The sequence below is a fragment of the Somniosus microcephalus genome, unplaced genomic scaffold, assembly GCF_052327205.1.
Source record: "Somniosus microcephalus isolate GS21.2 unplaced genomic scaffold, FLI_Smic_1.0 unresolved_chr1, whole genome shotgun sequence".
NCBI lineage: Eukaryota > Metazoa > Chordata > Chondrichthyes > Squaliformes > Somniosidae > Somniosus > Somniosus microcephalus.
Window position 1 is genome coordinate 160,103,381 of NW_028225179.1, and position 18,782 is coordinate 160,122,162.

At 51.7% G+C, this 18,782-nt stretch overlaps 2 protein-coding genes across 2 annotated transcripts in view; one reads left to right on the plus strand and one right to left on the minus strand.

Moving 5' to 3' along the window:
* The window catches only part of LOC147096384 (uncharacterized), a 419,163-nt gene that overhangs the window by 240,072 nt on the left and 160,309 nt on the right, over positions 1-18,782 (minus strand). The gene's annotated exons all lie outside the window — the stretch shown is intronic.
* LOC147096390 (zinc-binding protein A33-like) lies at positions 584-14,060 on the plus strand. Its single transcript, XM_085975152.1, has 6 exons — positions 584-1,255; positions 1,346-1,441; positions 1,535-1,768; positions 2,666-2,688; positions 2,795-2,910; positions 8,743-14,060. The coding sequence occupies exons 1-6, from the start codon at positions 845-847 to the stop codon at positions 9,321-9,323; spliced, it is 1,461 nt and encodes a 486-aa protein (XP_085831278.1). The 5' UTR covers positions 584-844; the 3' UTR covers positions 9,324-14,060.

Here is an 18,782-nt window from a genome sequence, read left to right on the forward strand (position 1 = left end):
CACTGTCAAATGGCGCCGCCTTTCGGTGAGACGGTAAACAGTGGCGCAGTCTGCCCGCTCAGGTGGGTGTAAAATACGGCACTATTCCGAAGAGAAGGGGAGTTCTCCTGATGGCCTGAGCAATATTTATCCCTCAACCAACACCTGAAAAACAGGTGCTCTGGTCATTTCTTTCATTGCTGTTTGTGGGATCTTGCTGTGCTCGCTTTGGCTGAAGTGTTTCGCGACATCACAAAAGTGACTTCACTTCAAAACTAATTCATGGGCTGTGAAGCACTTTGGGACGTCCTGAGGTGGTGAAAGACGCGCTAGAAATACAAATATTTCCTTTCTTTCTAGCAGATTTGTCTTTTCACTTATAGCGATTCTCTGTGCCTGTCACCTGATATCACTCCTTGACATTTGTGGCACTTTGTGTTTTAGGGTGAGCGGCTGCAATCATTAACACAATTCAGTTTATGGATCTCTATTTCACACCGTGTGTCACCAGAGGGTTTGTAGTCGGCAGTGAGTTCAGTCTGGAGCAAAGTGCCCTGGAATCTCGATCCCCGCCCATCTCCGCCTCCTCCCTCCCTCCCCCCACTGTCAACATTCCCGGAACCTTCACCCTCCCGGCCAGGGTTCAATTATTCCCCTCCGTGCTCTCACCCTGTTTGTCCTTCACACTGCTCTAGGTTGTGTCTCCCTGAGTAAAAGTCGGCAGGACATAGACGAGTTTATAATTATAATAATTCCCTGAGTATTGCAGTGAACTTCATCGGGAAATCGCTGAACTGAGGCTGTTCGGCAGCAGAAAAACATCGAAACTGAAAGCAGTTTGAATCAGGAAGTGCTGAGTGTGAACATGGCTTCCAGACAGCAGGCCTGGAGTTGGACCGAGGAGGCAATTTGTCCCATTTGTCTGGATTTCTTCACCGATCCGGTAACACTGGACTGTGGGCACAACTTCTGCCGCTCCTGTATCACACAGTGTTGGGAAAAGAAGGAGACAAACTCCTGCCCGGAATGTAGAGCGGAGTTTCCGGAAATAAACCTCAAGGTTAATCGGGCCTTAGCGAATCTGGCCGAGAATGCTCGAAAATTAAACCTGAATCCGAAAGGGAAGGAAAGCAAACTTCACTGTGAAGAACATCAGGAAGAACTGAAGCTGTTTTGTGAAACTGACAAGAAATTGATCTGTCTGATTTGTAGAGATGCGCGGGAACACAGAGAGCACCGCTTCATGCCCATTAAAGAAGCTGTTGGAATCTACAAGGTAAAAGGGAGCAGAATTGATCACCTGATTATTTTATCACATTTTCATGGTCTAACACTTTTATTCTGTGATTTTCTCTCCCAATCCCAGAGTCAGTTGAAATCTTCCTTAGATTCTCTCTCAGAGAAGAAATCGGCGGTTCTAGAAACGGAAATAAAACAGAAACAGCAGATTTCCGCAGTTAGGGTAAGGTCTCCCTGTGCTGATTTTCTGGGATCTCGGTTAGTTTTGTTGCCTTTATCACAGTACATTAATTATGTTTCACATTTCATTTGGTAGAAACAGTCGAGCAGTCTGCAGACCCGCATCACATCCGAGTTCGCTAAAATGCACCAGATTCTCAGTGAGAAAGAGCAGCGTTTAATCAGAGATCTCAGGAAACAAGAGGGGGAGATTCTAAAAACAATGGAGAAAAACCTTCGAGAAATTCAAGAGAATTTAAATTCTATTCAGGAGAAACTCTCAAAGTTGGAGAAACAGATGGAGCAAAAAGACGGGCTGACATTTCTGAAGGTGAGGATTATATTGCGGGTCAGTTCAGTGAAACTTCACACAGTCACAAAATAACCGATGATAACTGAAATAAATGCAGCATTTGCTGAATAATTGGAAACTGATTTAAACCAATTGTTTTGTCTATGCTGGGGCAGTTCTGTTGTTGTCACCGAACTAACCGGCTCCCACACTGGCCTAAGATTCCCGGGAATACCTGCAACCTCCCGGGAATGAGTTGTCCTGATCTTGATATTTTGCTTGTAATTATTTCTGCGTTCTGCAAGTTTAATATTTTCCTGGCACTCAGATTGCAATCCAGTTACAGTTCCATGTTCTGAGTGTGTGGGTGTGTTTGGTGTGGTGGGTGTGAGAGTCACTGTGTCTGTGAGTGACACTGATGTTGAGTTCCAGTATCTGACACACAAATCAGGCTTTTCAACTACTTACAATCATAGAATCCCACAGCACAAAAGGCCCATTGTGCCTGTGCCGGCTCTTTGAAAGAGCTGTGCAATTAGACCCACTCCCCCCGCTCTTTCCCCATAGCCGAGCAATGTTTTACCTTTTCAAATCTATTTCCAGTTCCCCTTTCAAAATAACTTTTAATTCTACTTCATCCAACATGTCAGTCAGATCACCACAAGTCACTGTTAAAAAATCCCCACCCTCTTATTTGCCAATTATCTTAAAGATTTGTGAATGTGATCCCCCGGGTCTCTCTGTTCCTGCACCCCATTTAAAATTGTACCATTTAGTTTATTTTGCCTCTCCTCATTCTTCCTTCCAAAATGCATCACTTCACACTTCTCGGTGTTAAATTCTACCTGCCCTGTGTCTGCTCATTTCACCAGCCTGTCTGTGTCCTCCTGAAATCTTTTACTATCCTCCTCACTGTTTGTGTTTTATTTATTTCAGGAGGAAGCTTGTCGGAAGAGGAGGTAGGACATGCTCTTTACTGAAACTCTGCACAGTTTGGTAAAATAACTCAGAAAAATGTTAAGTATTAAATGTCGGTTTATAACATCAACTGTTCAATATTTACAGGATTAGTGACGAAGGTCAAGTACTGTCAGTAGCAGATGGCGCCCTGTCTATCGGAAAGTTCAACGGCCCTTTACAGTACACCGCGTGGAGAGAAATGATAGACGCCATTAACCCTGGTAAAACTCTTATATTCCTTTTCCTGATTTATAAATCCAGATGAGAAGAGACTGAACGGGCTCCCGGATCCCAGATTAAATGATCACTGATGTCCGTGTCTAGTCTGGAAGTCAGGAGTCTTTGCTCTGGATAAGGGAGGGCTTGTGGTGATCTTATTGAATTATTCAAGATCCTAAACCGCAGAGAGAAGATAAACATTCTCAGTCACAGAGTCTACAACAAAGTAGGGATAGTCTTAAATTGAGAAAAGGGAGGGTGAAAAGGCAGTTTGGATTGAGCGAGGTTGGGTTTTTGAGTGACCCCATTGATCGGGCAGGCAGTGAGTCAGTGAGCCCACTGCTCACTCCATGAAATTGGTCAGAGGCCCAATCCATTCTCAGGGTTGGGCTTCAGTACAATATTGCTGGCGAGTTGCCCACGGATTTGGAGCATGGGAAGGTGCTCGGTGATCCTTGAGGATGGAGGCAGAAGACAGGAAATCTGGCAAATCCTCCCTGGAGGCAAGTGAACAGGAGCTGTTTAAAGGTGGGCGGAGTGGGTTGGGATGGTGGGGAGGAAATACGGGGGGCAGCTGGAAAACCAGGGATCGACCAGCAGCAGGCAGGATAATTCATGCACCTCCTGACCACAGAAACTGTTACGAAAGAGGAAAATAATGAAAGAACGTAATAACAGAAAATGCTGGAAATACTCAGCAGGCCAGGCAGCATCCGTGGAGACAGAAACAGAGTTAACGTTTCAAAAAGAACGTGTTTAGCTATCGCGCCTTTCACGACCTCAGGACGTCCCAAAGCGCTTTACAGCCAATGGAGAGTTTTAAAATGTAGTCACTGTTGTAATGTAGGAAACACCACAACCAATCTCTGCACAGCAAGCTCCCACAAACAGCAATGTGATAATGACCAGATGACCAGTTTTGGTGATGTTGGTTGAGGGACAAATATTGGCCAGGACACCGGAGAGAACGAACCCCTTGCGCTGGATTCCTATTTCGCGGCTGTGACACCATATCCCGGCGGGCATTGGTGGGAAGCAGGTGGGAAGCGCTGCGTGTGATTTTTGCCTCATTACTGCTCCGTTTACACTTTAAATCTGGGCGATAGTGAGACGTAAATCACTCCCAAATACTTTATGGGGAGGGTATGGAAAGTAAGGGAGGCAGAGTTGTCTGAGGGTATCAGCAGCTTCAAGAGAGAGTTTGATAAGAAGCTGACAAAAAACTGTAAACCCAAATAGGACTGAGCTGCCTGGGCTTGGAGAGTGGAATTGTGAGGGCTGAGGAGAGGGGAGGTCTAATTTGGACCCCCTGCCCTATTGGACACCCTGCCCTATATCACAGCAGAAAATACACTTCAAAAGTAATACATTGTGTGAAGTGCTTTGAGACATTTGTCAGGAGCATTAGAAATGTCAGTTTCTCCTTCAGATGTAATTGCAGTGTATTTATTTCCAACACATCCCTTATGCTGGACTCTGTCTTACCTGTGAAATATTTTACTCACAACAGTACTTTCCTTGTGGCCTTTGAAAACAGCTGCTTAAACCCGAGTTTAGAACCACGCTAGAAAGTCATCGCATCACATTTGAAAGCAGCTTCACACAGTGACACTAATCCCATCATCACTCACTTCCACCTAGACTCTCAGCCACTTTCTCTAATCTGCTTTGAGTTATTCACAGTTCTTACTTCAGTTCTTAAATTCACATCAATGTATGTTCTGATATTTTATACCAATATTCCTACTGGATAAAACATCAACATTCGGTTCAATGTTGGGTATTTTTATTTTTATTCTCTCACTGTCTTATTCTCTTTGGTTACCTGCACCATGGATATGTAAAATAATCAGAAGCCAGGCTGCCTGTCTTACTGAGATTGTATTCTCTGCTGGACCCACCTCCTGCTCCATTGACCCCCATTCCCACTAAACTGCTGCCCACCCAACTTCTCTTCCTGGTTTCATGCTAGCTCACATTGTAAATGGTTCCCTCTCCTCACGTCCTATCCAGCTCCTTTTCAAATCCAATGTCACCACACCCTTCCTCAAAATTACCCACCCTCTATCCCTCTGTCCTTGCACTTGATCTCCAACCTTACTTTCTTCTACAAAGTCCTTGAACGTGCGATCACATCTGAAATCTCTGTCTACAACTGCATGTTTGAACAGACAAACCAGATTTTCATCCCTGTCATCATAGCCCCAAAGTGGCCCTAATAAAGGTCACAAATGACACGCTCTGTGACAGTGAGTATAGCGCATTTTCCCTCCTCATCCTCCTGGAGCTCTCTGCAAACATTGACCATTCTCCTCCAATGTCTCTCCTCAATTGTCCTACTCAGTGGGACTGCCTTTACTTGGCTCACATTTGGCTATTTGATCGTAACCAGAGTATCTCCAGCAATGGCTTCTCTTCCCGCCCCCGCACGGCACCCCAGGAGATTCTCAAGTATTTATTGTTGGTCTTCTTCTCTCACTGATCTACATGTTGCCACTTGTCAACCTCATCCACAGAAACAGCTCAGTTTCCAGATGTACACCGATGGTACCCAGCTCTACCTCTCCTCCACCTCTCTTGACTCCTCCACCACCAGTGTGTTGTCCAACAGATTATCTGGAATCCAGTTATGGAGGAGCCAGAATTTTTTCCAGTTAAACATTGGGAAGATTTAAGCGATCAGTTTGGAAATTGTCAACAACTCTACACCCTGGCCACCAACTCCACCCCCTCCTTGGCCACTGTCTCAGGCTGAACCAGACCCTTGCTGTTCTATTCAATCTGGAATTGCACTGCTGATTGTGATCAATCTAAGAGTGTCTGGGACTTTGTCTCCAGTACATGGTGTATCCTGTCTCTCCCATTTCCTCTGCTGAGCTTTTTAATTTAGTTTCCCTCGGTTGTTTTGGTTCCCTCTTCCTTTCTGCAGCAGTTCCCTCCTCATTGTTTTCTCTTTACCTTTTTCCTTCTCTTCTCTCTATTCTCCTGCTGTCGGTACTTTCCCCCTCTCCACACATCGACAGCGCTGATTAGTGGTGTGTGGGTCACACCTCCAGAGAGAGATTGCGGGTAAAATTAGTCTGGGTGGTAACACAGAATGGGCGATAATAAATCAGTGGCCATTTTACATTGTGCCCAATATTAATTCCCATTGAAGTTAATGGAAACGAATATTGAGGGAGCGCGATACGAGCTGCTGATTGACTGTCACCTAAAACAGCCCAAGACCAATTTCACCCACTGTGTCTCCCAGGACACATTAAAGCTTCTGTCACCGATTCCTTGTTAATTCTCAAAGGCCCTTGATGCACTCTGCAGGCACTGAGAATAGCGGGAGACTGGGGCTGCAGAGTTCCTCACAGTGGCTCAAGATCAGAGCCGGATGGCAGAGGCTTCAAAAAAACAGCAACTAACTCCCCTGCCCTCCTCGCTCTCTTCCGCCCCCCTCACCCCTCCCCCTCTCTCTTCCCTACCCCTTCCGCTCTTTCTCCCCTCCTCCTCCAGCACTCCCTCCCTCCCCCTCCACACTCACTCCCCTCGAGCTCTCTCCCCTCACCCCTCCCCCTCTCTCCCTTCCAGCTCTCTCTCCCCCTGTCTCTTTTCGCTACCCCCTTCCGATCTCTCTCCTCCCCCTCTATTTCCCCCTCCTCCTCCAGCACTCTCTCCCCTCCACTCACTCCCCTCCAGCTCTCTCCTACCCCTCTCACCTGCCCCTCCAGCTCTCTCTCCCCTCCCCTCTCTCTCCCCTCCCCCTCCACTCTCTCTCTCTCCCCTCCCCCTCCACTCTCTCTCTCTCCCCTCCCCTCCAGTTCTCACCCTCCCCGCTCTCTCTCCCGTCTCCCCTCCCTCCCTCCTCTCCTCTCCCCCCCCACTCTCTCTCCCCTCCCCCCCACACTCTCTCCCCCTCCCCCCACACTCTCTCCCCCTCCCCCCACACTCTCTCCCCCCTCCCCCCCACACTCTCTCCCCTCCCCCACACACTCTCTCCCCCCTCCCCCCCACTCTCTCCCCCTCCCCCCACACTCTCTCGCCCCTCCCCCCCTGCACTCTCTCCCCTCCCCCCTGCACTCTCTCCCCCCTCCCCCCTGCACTCTCTACCCCCTCCCCCCCTGCACTCTCTCCCCCCTCCCCCCCGCACTCTCTCCCCCCCTCCACCCCGCACTCTCCCCCCCCGGCCCTCTCTTCCCCCTCCCCCCCCGGCCCTCTCTCCCCCTCCCCCCCCCCCGGCCCTCTCCCCCCCCCTCCCCCCCGCCCCTCTCCCCCCTCCCCCCCCGCCCCTCTCTCCCCCTCGCCCCTCTCTCCCCCCTCCCCCCCGCCCCTGCATTCTCCCCCCCGCGCTCTCCCCCACCCCCCCTCCCCCCAGCACTCTCCCCCCCCCTCCCCCCCGCACTCTCCCCCTCCCCCCCGCACCTCCCCCCTCGCACTCTCCCCCCTCCCCCTCGCACTCTCCCCCCCCTCGCACTCTCCCCCCCTCGCACTCTCCCCCCTCGCACTCTCCCCCCCTCGCACTCTCCCCCCTCGCACTCTCCCCCTCGCACTCTCCCCTCTCGCACTCTCACCCCCTCGCACTCTCCCCCCTCGCACTCTCCCCCCTCGCACTCTCCCCCCTCGCACTCTCCCCCCCTCGCACTCTCCCCCCCTCGCACTCTCCCCCCCTCGCACTCTCCCCCCTCCCCCCCTCGCACTCTCCCCCCTCCCCCCCTCGCACTCTCCCCCCTCCCCCCCTCGCACTCTCCCCCCTCCCCCCCTCGCACTCTCCCCCTCCCCCCCTCGCACTCTCCCCCCCTCCCCCCCTCGCACCCTCCCCCTCGCACTCTCCCCTCCCCCCTCGCACTCTCCCCCTCCCCCCCACGCACTCTCTCCCCTCCCCCCCACGCACTCTCTCCCCTCCCCCCCACGCACTCCCTCCCCTCCCCCCCGCACTCCCTCCCCTCCCCCCCGCACTCCCTCCCCCCCCGCACTCCCTCCCCTCCCCTCCCCCCCGCACTCTCTCCCCTCCCCCCCCGCACTCCGCACTGCCTCCCCTCCCCCCCGCACTCCCTCCCCTCCCCCCTGCACTCCCTCCCCTCCCCCCCACTCTCCCTCCCCTCCCCCCACACACTCTCTCCCCTCCCCCCTGTAATGTATATACCTTTAAGAGGGGAACTATCTTTTACAGCTCATGTATACTGCAGTACCGGCAGTGACCACACCTGTATAAAGCACTGAGTAGTAATCTGTACAGATCAGTTCCACTGTGAGCCACGTTGAGTAAACACCTGTTGTACCGTTCTCTGCAGTCTGTGTCTTATTATACACGGACGCAACACCCCCCACTCTCTCTCCCCTCCCCCACACTCTCACCCCTCCCCCCACACTCTCCCCTCCCCCCACTCTCTCTCCCCTCCCCCACTCTCTCTCCCCTCCCCCACTCTCTCTCCCCCCTCCACCCCACTCTCTCCCCTCCCACCCACACACTCTCCCCTCCCCCCCCACACTCTCTCTCCTCTCCCCCCCACACTCTCTCTCCCCTCCCCCCACACTCTCTCTCCCCTCCCCCCCACACTCTTCCCCATCCCCCACACTCTCTCCCCTCCCCCACACACCCTCTCTCCCCTCCCCCACACACCCTCTCTCCCCTCCCCCGCCCACGCTCTCTCCTCCAGTGGTTCTCGGGTCTTTATATCCGGGCGCAGAGTTGGGGGGAAATCGACCCCTAGGTCATAAACCCTGGAGTGACAGCAGATTCCTTGAATACAACCCAGAGCCCGAGTGGGCACTTTAAAAAGGAAAGAGTTTGAATAAATCACAGCAAGAAACTAAATCACTGACTGTGTTATTTTAACTTTCCCCAGCTCCAGCCTCTCTGACTCTGGATCCGAACACAGCGAATCCCCGGCTCATCCTGTCTGGGGACCGGACCAGTGTGAGACTCGGAGACAAACAGCAGCCGCTCCCTGACACCCCGGAGAGGTTTGATCACTGGGAAAGTGTCCTGGGATCAGAGGGATTCACATCAGGGAGACACTACTGGGAGGTGGAGGTGGGGAACAAGACTCTGTGGGAGATCGGAGTGGTCCGAGAGTCTGCCAGGAGGAAAGGGGAAATCGACCCGAGACCTGAGACCGGATACTGGATTGTGGAGCTGAGACCCGGACGTGTCTATGTTGCCCTCACCTCCCCCTCATCGACCCCCCTCACCCCGAGTGTGGATCCCCGGATGATCGGGGTGTACCTGGACTATGAAGGCGGACAGGTGTCGTTTTACAATGCAAACAACATGTCCCATCTCCACACATTCACCCACACTTTCACTGAGAGAATCTTCCCCTTCTTGAATCCGGGACTGAATGACGGGAAAAACTCCGCCCCGCTGACAATCTGCAGGGTTAAGGTTATTAACAGGTCCATTAAAGATGGTTGCCAGATTTTTTAAAGAGTGAAATTAGGAAACACTTCTACACACAAAGGGTGGTAGAAGTTTGGAACTCTTTTCCACAAACCACAATTGCTGCCGGTCAATTGTTAATTTTAATCCTGAGATTGATAGATTTTTGTTAACCAAAGATATTAAGGGATATGGGCCAAAGGCGGGTGTATGGAGTTAGGTCACAGATCAGCCATGATTTCATTGAATGGTGGAACAGGCTCGAGGGGCTGAATGGCCTCTTCCTGTTCCTATCCTGAACTAATGGGGCTGATTTTAAGAGCCCCCGCCTGGTGTAACCGGAGTGAGAGTCGCCTGGAAATGGCACTAAAGTTTACACTGGAGCTTCAGCCATCGCCACCTTGGGTAGGGTCCTGAGATGGGCAGTGGGAACACCCGCCTGTTTCAGGGGGAAACTACGTCATTCACAAACCGGGGACCCGTGAAGTACTGAGGACCCGGATTGTAATTTTCAGATACAAATGGGCGGAGTGTGGGCGCGTTGAGCGACCGAACCAGCTGCTCTTCAAACACCTGCTGGAGGCCGCTCGGAAATCAGACAAAGTTTCTTTTAATTTTTTTTAAAAAATTTTAATTTTTTTTTACAGATCTCGATCTCTCTCCTAAAATCTACAGCTTAACAAAACCATATTCCTGACATCATTTAACCATTACTTTCTGATTTACTTCAATTTGTTCACATATTTTCAACCTCCCTCGTGTTCCGCCCCCTTCAAGTACGTTTCTTATTTTTTCATGGAAGTGCGAACATTCAATGTTGAAAGTTTCTTCTGGATTTTTTTCAATCGTTCCTGGGATGTGGGGGTCGCTGGCGAGGCCAGCATTTACTGCCCATCCCTAATTGCCCTGAAGGTGTTGCTGAGCCGCCTTCTTCAAACACTGCAGTCTGTGGGGTGAAGGTTCTCCCACAGTGTTGTTAGGGAGGGAGTTCCAGGATTCTGACTCAGCGACAATGAAGGAACGGCCGATATATTTCCAAGTCAGGATGGTGGGGAACTTGGAGGTGGTGGTGTTCCCATGCGCCTGCTGCCCTTGTCCTTCTCGGCGGTAGAGATCGCGGGTTTGGGAGGTGCTGTTGTAGACGCCTTGGCGAGTTGCTGCAGTGTCTCTTGCAGATGGTACACACTGCAGCCACAGTGCGCCGGTGGTGGAGGGAGTGAATGTTTAAGGTGGTGGGTGGGGTGCCAATCAAGCGGGCTGCTTTGTGCTGGATGGTGTTGAGCTTCTTGAGTGTTGTTGGAGCTGCACTCATCCAGGCAAGTGGAGATTATTCCATCACACTCCTGACTTGTGCCTTGTAGGTGGTGGAAAGGCTTTGGGGAGTCAGGTGGTGATTGGAAGTGATTTGACCAAATCAGTTGTGAATATCCTGGTGCATTATTTTTTCAGTTTTAAACCATGAAACAAGCCACTGTGACAGGTTAATGATTTAGATCAGTGTTTCTTACTAATGAAATTAATAAATTGGTTGATTGCTTCTCAAATAGTTATGATTATTATTTCATTGTTACATTATATAATTCATGAATCAGACATTACATACTTCCATTTCATTTATTTTCTTATATTAAGTCAGTATGAATAATATTTACGTTCTTGTACTCTTGTCTGGTATTGTTAAGATGAGCACACTTATTGGGGATTTCACAGGTTAAGTAAGGAAACAGGAAAGGCCCTCCGTACCAGGGCTGAGAATGTCCATTACGTTTCACCACACTCTATACTGGGTGGGTCCTTTAAATGCTCCCAGAGACAGGCTGCCTTCCGCTATGTTTGGCTGATGGTCGCCTTCACTAATAATGTAAATATCAAGGCCTAGAAATTCAGTATAGCCACTTTTGGGGCGGTAAAGTCGGGCGGTCGCTAAAGTTAGCGCCCGCCGGAAAGTGCAGGTCACTTCGCCGAAATTCAGTAGATTTGGCCAAGAGTTTGGGCGAGCGCTGAAACTGGCATTGCACTCCTATCTTTAGGCGCTAAGCCGGCGGTGCGGACTGATAACGCCGAGGCCGGGCGCAGCGCAGGTGCGGTCATGTTTTGATTGACAGCAGACACCCTGACGCCGGCCAGCTCTTAAAGGGGGAAGGGTCGATTTGGTCTGCAGCCACGCCCTGGATAGTGGAGCCCTGCAGCTAGGCCTGAACACTGCTGGTGGACCCAAATAGCGCCTGAAGCCATGGAGAAGGCCCGTGAACGAGCGCAGCGCTTCTCCCAGCATGCTTTGAGGGTGCTGGTTAGGGGGTTGGAAAGGTACAAAGAGATCTTGTGCCCGGACAGTGGCAAGAAGGCTCCCAGGAGGCAGTACAGGAGAGCCTGGAGGAAAATCGCCCACAGGGTGTCAGTCAACAGCGATGTCCCCAGGACTGGTGACCAATGCCGCAAGAAGTACAACGACCTCACTCGGATGGTCAAGGTGAGTACCCTTTCCAGTGTCCTCCTCATCCTTGCATGTGCACCTCACATTATGGGCAAAGGGACCTCAAAGGCCTAATGGCCAGCCCTCCTCCCGCAGCTATGGCACTGGCATGATCCTCAATAGCACTTTCTGCACTTAACACACTGGCCAAGCTATTCGACCATGGGAGGCAGTGCACAGAACAACAGGGCACCACACTGGCCAAGCTATTCGACCATGGGAGGCAGTGCACAGAACAACAGGGCACCACACTGGCCAAGCTATTCGACCATGGGAGGCAGTGCACACAACAACAGGGCACCACACTGGCCAAGCTATTCGACCATGGGAGGCAGTGCACACAACAACAGGGCACCACACTGGCCAAGCTATTCGACCATGGGAGGCAGTGCACACAACAGGGCACCACACTGGCCAAGCTATTCCACCATGGGAGGCAGTGCACACAACAACAGGCCACCACAATGTACTTAGAGGCCGTCCTTTCTCTTGCAGGCCAAGATGGCCCGGAATTTGAAGAGCCAGAATGTCACCGGGGGAGGCCGTGCCCAGTTCCAGGAGCTCAGTGAGCTGGAGGAGAGCGTGGCTCGACTCATGCGTGGCCGGGTGGTTGGCCCTGTTGCCATTGGAGATGCCGACCCTGTGCTGTGACCCAATGGTAAGGACATGACCATTTGGACCTCTCTCGTTCCCCTAGCGCATCAGATATACATCCTTTGCCACTGTCCGACCAATGCGCTGAATGCCACCACTCATGCCTCCCTCGCTGACGCCCTGTCCTCACTCTAAAGCTACTCTTGTGCCTTCCTGCTTTCAGCTGGTGAGGAGGAGGTCCTTGAAGCTGAGAGTGCCAGTCCCTCGGAAGAGGAGGACGACGAGGACCAACAGGAAGGCGGCACATCGGGGGAAGCCTCATCCGCACCAGGGGATGGCAATGGAGGGGAGACGTCTTGCCTGGAGGAGAGCCAGGGGGAAGTGCTGCAGGGGGGTGTAGCTCCTGGGCCCAGTGGCGTCCAGGCACGTGGGAAGGGTCGGGCAGAACGGCGGCCTTCTCCCCAGAGGGGGCAAGTGTTGCAGGGGAGGCCAGTTGCTGGGCCCAGTGACGTCCAGGCACGTGGGAAGGGTCGGGCAGAACGGCGGCCTTCTCCCCAGAGGGGGCAAGTGTTGCAGGGGAGGCCAGTTGCTGGGCTCAGTGGCGTCCAGGCACGTGGGAAGGGTCGGGCAGAACGGCGGCCTTCTCCCCAGGGGGAGAGTCTGGCCTCCAGTCCGGAGACGGTCCTCGCCCAGGAGGTGCGCCTCCTAGATGAAATGTCCGCGGATTCTGAGCGCCGCCACAAGGAGTTCATGGGGGTTGTGGGACAGTTGCCTCAGGCCATTGAGTCCCTGGCTCATAGTGTGGCCGCTTTCGGGGACTCACAGGCCAGGGGTGTCGACCAACTCGCGGCAGCACAGGCCAGGGGTGTTGAACAACTCGTGGCAGCACAGGCCAGGGGTGTCGACCAACTCGCGGCAGCACAGGACAGGGGTGTCCATCAACTCGCGGCAGCGCAGGACGCGAGTCGCGAGTTCATGAGTGGTGCCGTGCAGACACTCACTGATCTGATGCGGGCACAGACCACGGCAGTTCGGGCACTCACTTCTGCCACACTCGCTGTGTCGCGGAAGCATCGCCAGGGCACCCGCCGCCCTGCTGCAGCACAGCGGTCTGGCCTCCACCAGATTGCTGCGCTTGCTGCACTGCCAGCCCGGCCGAGTGCCAGTGTCTCTGGCGACCAGCGAGCGCCTGGCATCAGCCAGCTTGCCCCCATTGCTGCAGCCGCCACTGCAACTCCCCCAGCCAAGGTGCGACGAGCTGCTGCAGACACTGATGCTGCCCAGCCACAGCTGCAGCAGTCAGCAGCCGGCCCCTCCAGGGCCGGACCTCGTCTAGGCCGACCCCCAAGGGCATCTGCCGTCACACATTCTGCCCCTCAGGAGCCTTCCCCCAGCCTTGCAACACCCACAGGGCCCAGGTTGAGGTGGAGCAACAGGTCGGGCAGGGGCTGCACAAGGCTGCACAAGGACTCGCCCTCTCGGCACACCCAGTAGAGTGTGTTGGCAACGGTTTTTTTTATATGGGGGTGTTTGTGTTGTGGGGGGGGCTTCTTTTGGTAAGGCTGAGGATGAAGGCCAATTGGATGGGCAAGTTTTGTTATTCCTCCCCAGGTTGTGGGAGTGAGATATTTTTGTGACTGTTTTTTGGGGGTCTTGTCTGTTTTTCTGTTTCATGTGGGAAGGGCCCTGAGTTTGTTAAATAAAGCTTTTTATTTATTCAGCTTGTCCAGGTGTCATGTTTCCAGTGGTTGTTGCGTTAAGCGGCTGAGGGCTTGCGGAGCGGCTGCATTCAGGTGCGTTCATTGCCACAATCCATTCCCTGACAGGGGGCCTAGAAGTGTCGTTCAATAAGCCGCCGGCGGACGGCCCTTGGACCTTGTGGCTCCCTCCTGGGCTGGTACTCCTCCTCCTCCTCCTCCTCCTCCTCATGGTCCTCCTGCGCGTCCTCCTGAGGTGGTGGTGCGACGTCAGGTGGCAGTGCCTGAGTCCTGCGGATAGCCAGGTTGTGCAGCATGCAGCAAACGACGACGAACTGGGAGACTCTATCCGGCGAATACTGTAGAGATCCGCCGGAGCGATCCAGGCAGCGGAACCGTTGCTTGAGGACGCCAATCGTTTGCTCTATGACGTTCCTTGTGGCTTGATGGCTTTCGTTGTATGCCTCCTCCGCAGGGGTCCTGGGCGCGCGGAGCGGGGTCATGAGCCATGTACACAAAGGGTAGCCCTTGTCCCCAATAAGCCATCCCCTTGGTGGAGGCTGTGCCTCGAACATGTCAGCCACAGTAGTCTGGCGCAGGATAAATGCATCGTGGCTGCTTCCTGGAAAGCGGGCATTGACAGCTAGGATGCGCTGCCTGTGGTCACACACCAGCTGTACATTGAGGGAATGGTAGCCCTTCCGGTTGCGGTAATCCTCGGCATTGTCGATAGGTGCCCGCATAGCCACATGCGTGCAGTCAATGGCGCCCTGCACCATGGGGAAGTCCGCGATCCTGCCAAATCCGACTGCACGCTGCTCCTGCCTCTCTAGGGTCATGGGGAAGGAGATGAATTGGTGTCTCCTCGCGAAAAGGGCATCGGTGACCTGCCGGATGCAGCGATGCGTGGCGAACTGGGAGATGTTCGCTATGTCCCCAGCAGCGGCTTGGAAGGAGCCGCTTGCATAAAAGTTCAGAGCCACCGTGACCTTCACTTCCACCGAGAGAGACATCCTGCACATCAGCTGTGGATGCAGATCTCTGTGAAGCAGCTGGCAGATCTCTGCAACCACCTCCCTTCTGAAGCGCAGCCTCTTAACACAATGCGTGGCAGTCATGGTGAGATAGGACACCTGCTGCCGGTATTCCCTGAGTGGGTAAGGCCTACGTTGCCGATGCCTGATGGCCCCTCTGCGTCTAGGCATGGCTGGCCCTCTCACACAGCGTCTGCGAGCCCTTCGCACATAATGCTGGAACTGAGGGTTGGAACCCCATACAGCCCCCATAATAAACTTGCAAACAGTGAAATCACAATGATTCAAATTTCCAAGCTCTGGCCAGAAGCCAAAAATACCTCCTATGTTGTCCCAAATCAGTAAGCTCTGTTCCTTGGTCTCTGTCCAGAAATCCAAAGCACTAAAGTCATTGCAGCAAAATGGCTGGGCTTTATAGGTCAGTGTAAGTGCCCTTTAATTAGCGCTCCCCGAGGCCCACAGGGCCTCTGTTGCGTTCCACTTCACAGTTCTTAACATCGCCACGCCAACATTGGGCGGGCGCCACTGAATTTCCGGTTTGGGGCGCACAGGACTAGACAGACTAGATGCAGGAAGGATGTTCCCGATGGCAGGGAGAGTCTAGAACCAGGGGTCACTGTCTAAGGATAAGGGGTAAGCCATTTAGGACAGAGATGAGGAGGAATTTCTTCACCCAGAGAGTGGTGAACCTGTGGAATTCTCTGCCACACAGGCTAGTTGAGGCCAATTCATTAAATATATTCAAGAAGGAGTTGGATATATTTCTTGAGGCTAAATGGATCAAGGGATATGGGGAGAAAGCCGGGACAGGGTACTGAATTTGGATGATCAGCCATGATCTCATTAAATGGCAGAGCGGGTTCGAGGGGCCGAATGGCCTACTCCTGCTCCTATCTTCTATGTTTCTATAATGTTGTTCAGTTATTTTTGGAGAGCGTGTCGTACCTCTGCTCCTCGGGCGTACTCTCCTGAAATAGACAGAGACACAAATGTTAACACACTGCAGACCGCTGGCAGAGCTCAAACAGACTAAACAAGGCTCAACTTTGCAGCATGAAAGAGCTTGAGAGTCAATAGTAAAGTGTGGAGCAACTCGCTGATCTCAGCTGCCAAAAACCTGAAGGAAAAGCTTTGGGTCTTTGAGAGGACTGGACGAGAACTAATGGAAGGAAACGATTAGAAAACTAATTAGCAAAGGCGAGTGGATAGTATTGGACTAATTGAGTCAAAGTTTAGTGAAGTGGATGGGCTGGTACTCAATATTACAGGTGAGTCACTGCGGAGCTGTGACTGGGATTTTTGCAAACAGGTACAGGGTCAGCAAGAAACAGAAATAAGTGCTGCAGGAAACTGAGCACACAAGATAATAGTGTGGAGATGCCGGTGTTGGACTGGGGTGGACAAATGTAAGAAGTCACACAACACCAGGTTATAGTCCAACAGTTTTATTTGAAATCACAAGCGTTCGGAGCGCTGCTCCTTCGTTAGGTGAAGTCACTTCACCTGACGAAGGAGCAGCGCTCCGAAAGCTTGTGATTTCAAATAAAACTGTTGGATGACAACCTGGTGTTGTGTGGCTTCTTACACAAGATAATAGAGGGTGCACTGACGACAGGAAGAATGCTTGTAAAGACTCTGAGAAAGACACAACAATGTGCAGATACAGGAACATAGGAGGAGGAGTCGGCCATTCAGCCCCTCGAGCCTGTTCCACCATTCAATTAGATCAAGCACTAACCCCTAATGCAGAAGACCAAGTCATGGAGGAAGAAGTCGTTCAGAAGCCAGAGAACACGGTTAGGACAAAGATGCAGTTGGTGAGGTGCAGGGAGATTCTGGCTGTCGGGAGGTGGGTAGTGATGAGTGTGGTAATGATGATGAGTTGGTTACCTAGAGATAGGTCTGTGCACATTGAAGATAAATGACAAAAGGTACTGGAGGAGCAGGAAGGGCTAAATGACAATGTAAGAAATCATGTAAGGGCTCTGAAACCTCCCATGTAAGGATGGCCTAGAAAATCAAGGCAATTTCCATTGTTATACTTCCTGTTTATGGTGAAAAAATGCTTTCCAAAGAAAATCGGGAATATGACTAACTGTCAATCTGCTGCGCAAATAATACTGGGAGTTTGAAAAGTAAATGGCGTTCTCCTTGTGATAACAAAGGGAGCGAGATGGCCAAATAAAAACAATGGAACTGGTCAGGAACGTTGAAGTAGCTGCAAGAAGCATTTCCATTGGATGGGAGGGAGAAGGCTAGGAGGAAATGTGATCCCACATGACATTGATTAAAGAGTGGAATCTAGACAGCAGGTGGGTGATATACAAGAACCAGGTAACATTAACAAGGGTAAACTAGGGGCCAAAAGATGGGAACAGCTACAGTAAGCTGTATAGACGGGAATGCTGAATGCATTAGGAATCAGCAATTCTGAAACACGAGGCTACTGTAGCACTCGGGAACTACAGTGTTGTGGGAATATTATAAACATGGCTGACTGCAGAGGATGGTGCACAGGAACAGGAGGAGGCCATTCAGCCCTTCGAGCCTGTTCCACCATTCAGTTCGATCATGGCTGATCTGTACCTCAACTGCATTTACCCGCCTTTGCTCCATATCCCTCGATGCCCTTAACCAACAGAAATCTACCCGTCTCAGTCTTGGAAATTTTGAATTGATTGATCCTGGCATCCACAGTCTTTTGAGGGAGAGAGTTTCAGATTTCCCCGACCCTTTCTGTGAATGAATAAAAAAAGTATTAAGGCACAATAGAGTAGACAGGAAGGATGTGATGCGGCCTTGGATGTCAAAGACACCTAGGAGATTAAAGCTGTTCATCCTGTGAAAGAGCGGTTCAATTTATTCCCACACCCCAGCCTTTTCCCCAGAACCCTGAAAATTAGCCTCTTCAAGTACATGTCCAATTGCCTTTTGAAAGTTCCTGTGGAATCTGCTTCCACCACCCTTTCAGGTTCCAAATCTTAACAACCCTTTGTGAAAAAATATCTCCACATTTCCCCTCTAGTTCTCGTGCCAATTATTTTAAATCTATGACCTCTGGCTACCAATCCACCCGCCAGAAGAAACAGTTTCTCCCTGTTTGCTCAATCAAAACCCCTCAGAATATTGAATACCTCTATTAGGTGTCCCCTTAACCTTCTCTGCTCTAAGGAGAACAATCCCAGCTTCTGCAATCTCTCCACATAACTGAAGTCCCTCATTCCTACTGTCATCCTAGTAAACCTCCTTCTTACCCTCTCCAAGACCCTGACATCCTTCCTAAAGTGTGGTTCTCAGAATTCTACACAATACTCCGGCTGAGGCCTAACCAGTGATTTGTAAAGGTTTAGCATGACTTCCGTGTTTTGAATTCAATGCTCCCATTTGCAAAGCCAAGTATCCCACAAGCTTTCTTGACGGCCTTATCAACTTGCCCGGCCACCTTCAGAGATTTGTGTACATGCCCCCCAGGTCCCTCTGTGCTTCCACAACCCTCACAATAGAACCATTTAGATTATACTGCCTCTCCATGTTGTTCCTCCCAAAGTGCACCACTTCACACTTACTGCATTCAATTGTATCGCTCATGTGTCTGCCCATTTCACCAGTCTGCCTTTGTCCTCCTGAAGTCTGCTCCTATCCTGCTCACTATTCACTACATCGCCAAGTTTTGTATCATCCACAACCTTCAAAATTGTACTTTCTATAC

What these genes read in the sequence shown, in the direction of transcription:
- LOC147096390 (XM_085975152.1), top strand. Translation starts at nt 845, where the DNA reads ATGGCTTCCAGACAGCAGGCCTGGAGTTGGACCGAGGAGGCAATTTGT. An exon ending in AAGCTGTTGGAATCTACAAG is followed by an intron (nt 1,256 to 1,345) that starts GTAAAAGGGAGC and finishes TCCCAATCCCAG; the next exon opens with AGTCAGTTGAAATCTTCCTT. An exon ending in GAAGCTTGTCGGAAGAGGAG is followed by an intron (nt 2,689 to 2,794) that starts GTAGGACATGCT and finishes CAATATTTACAG; the next exon opens with GATTAGTGACGAAGGTCAAG.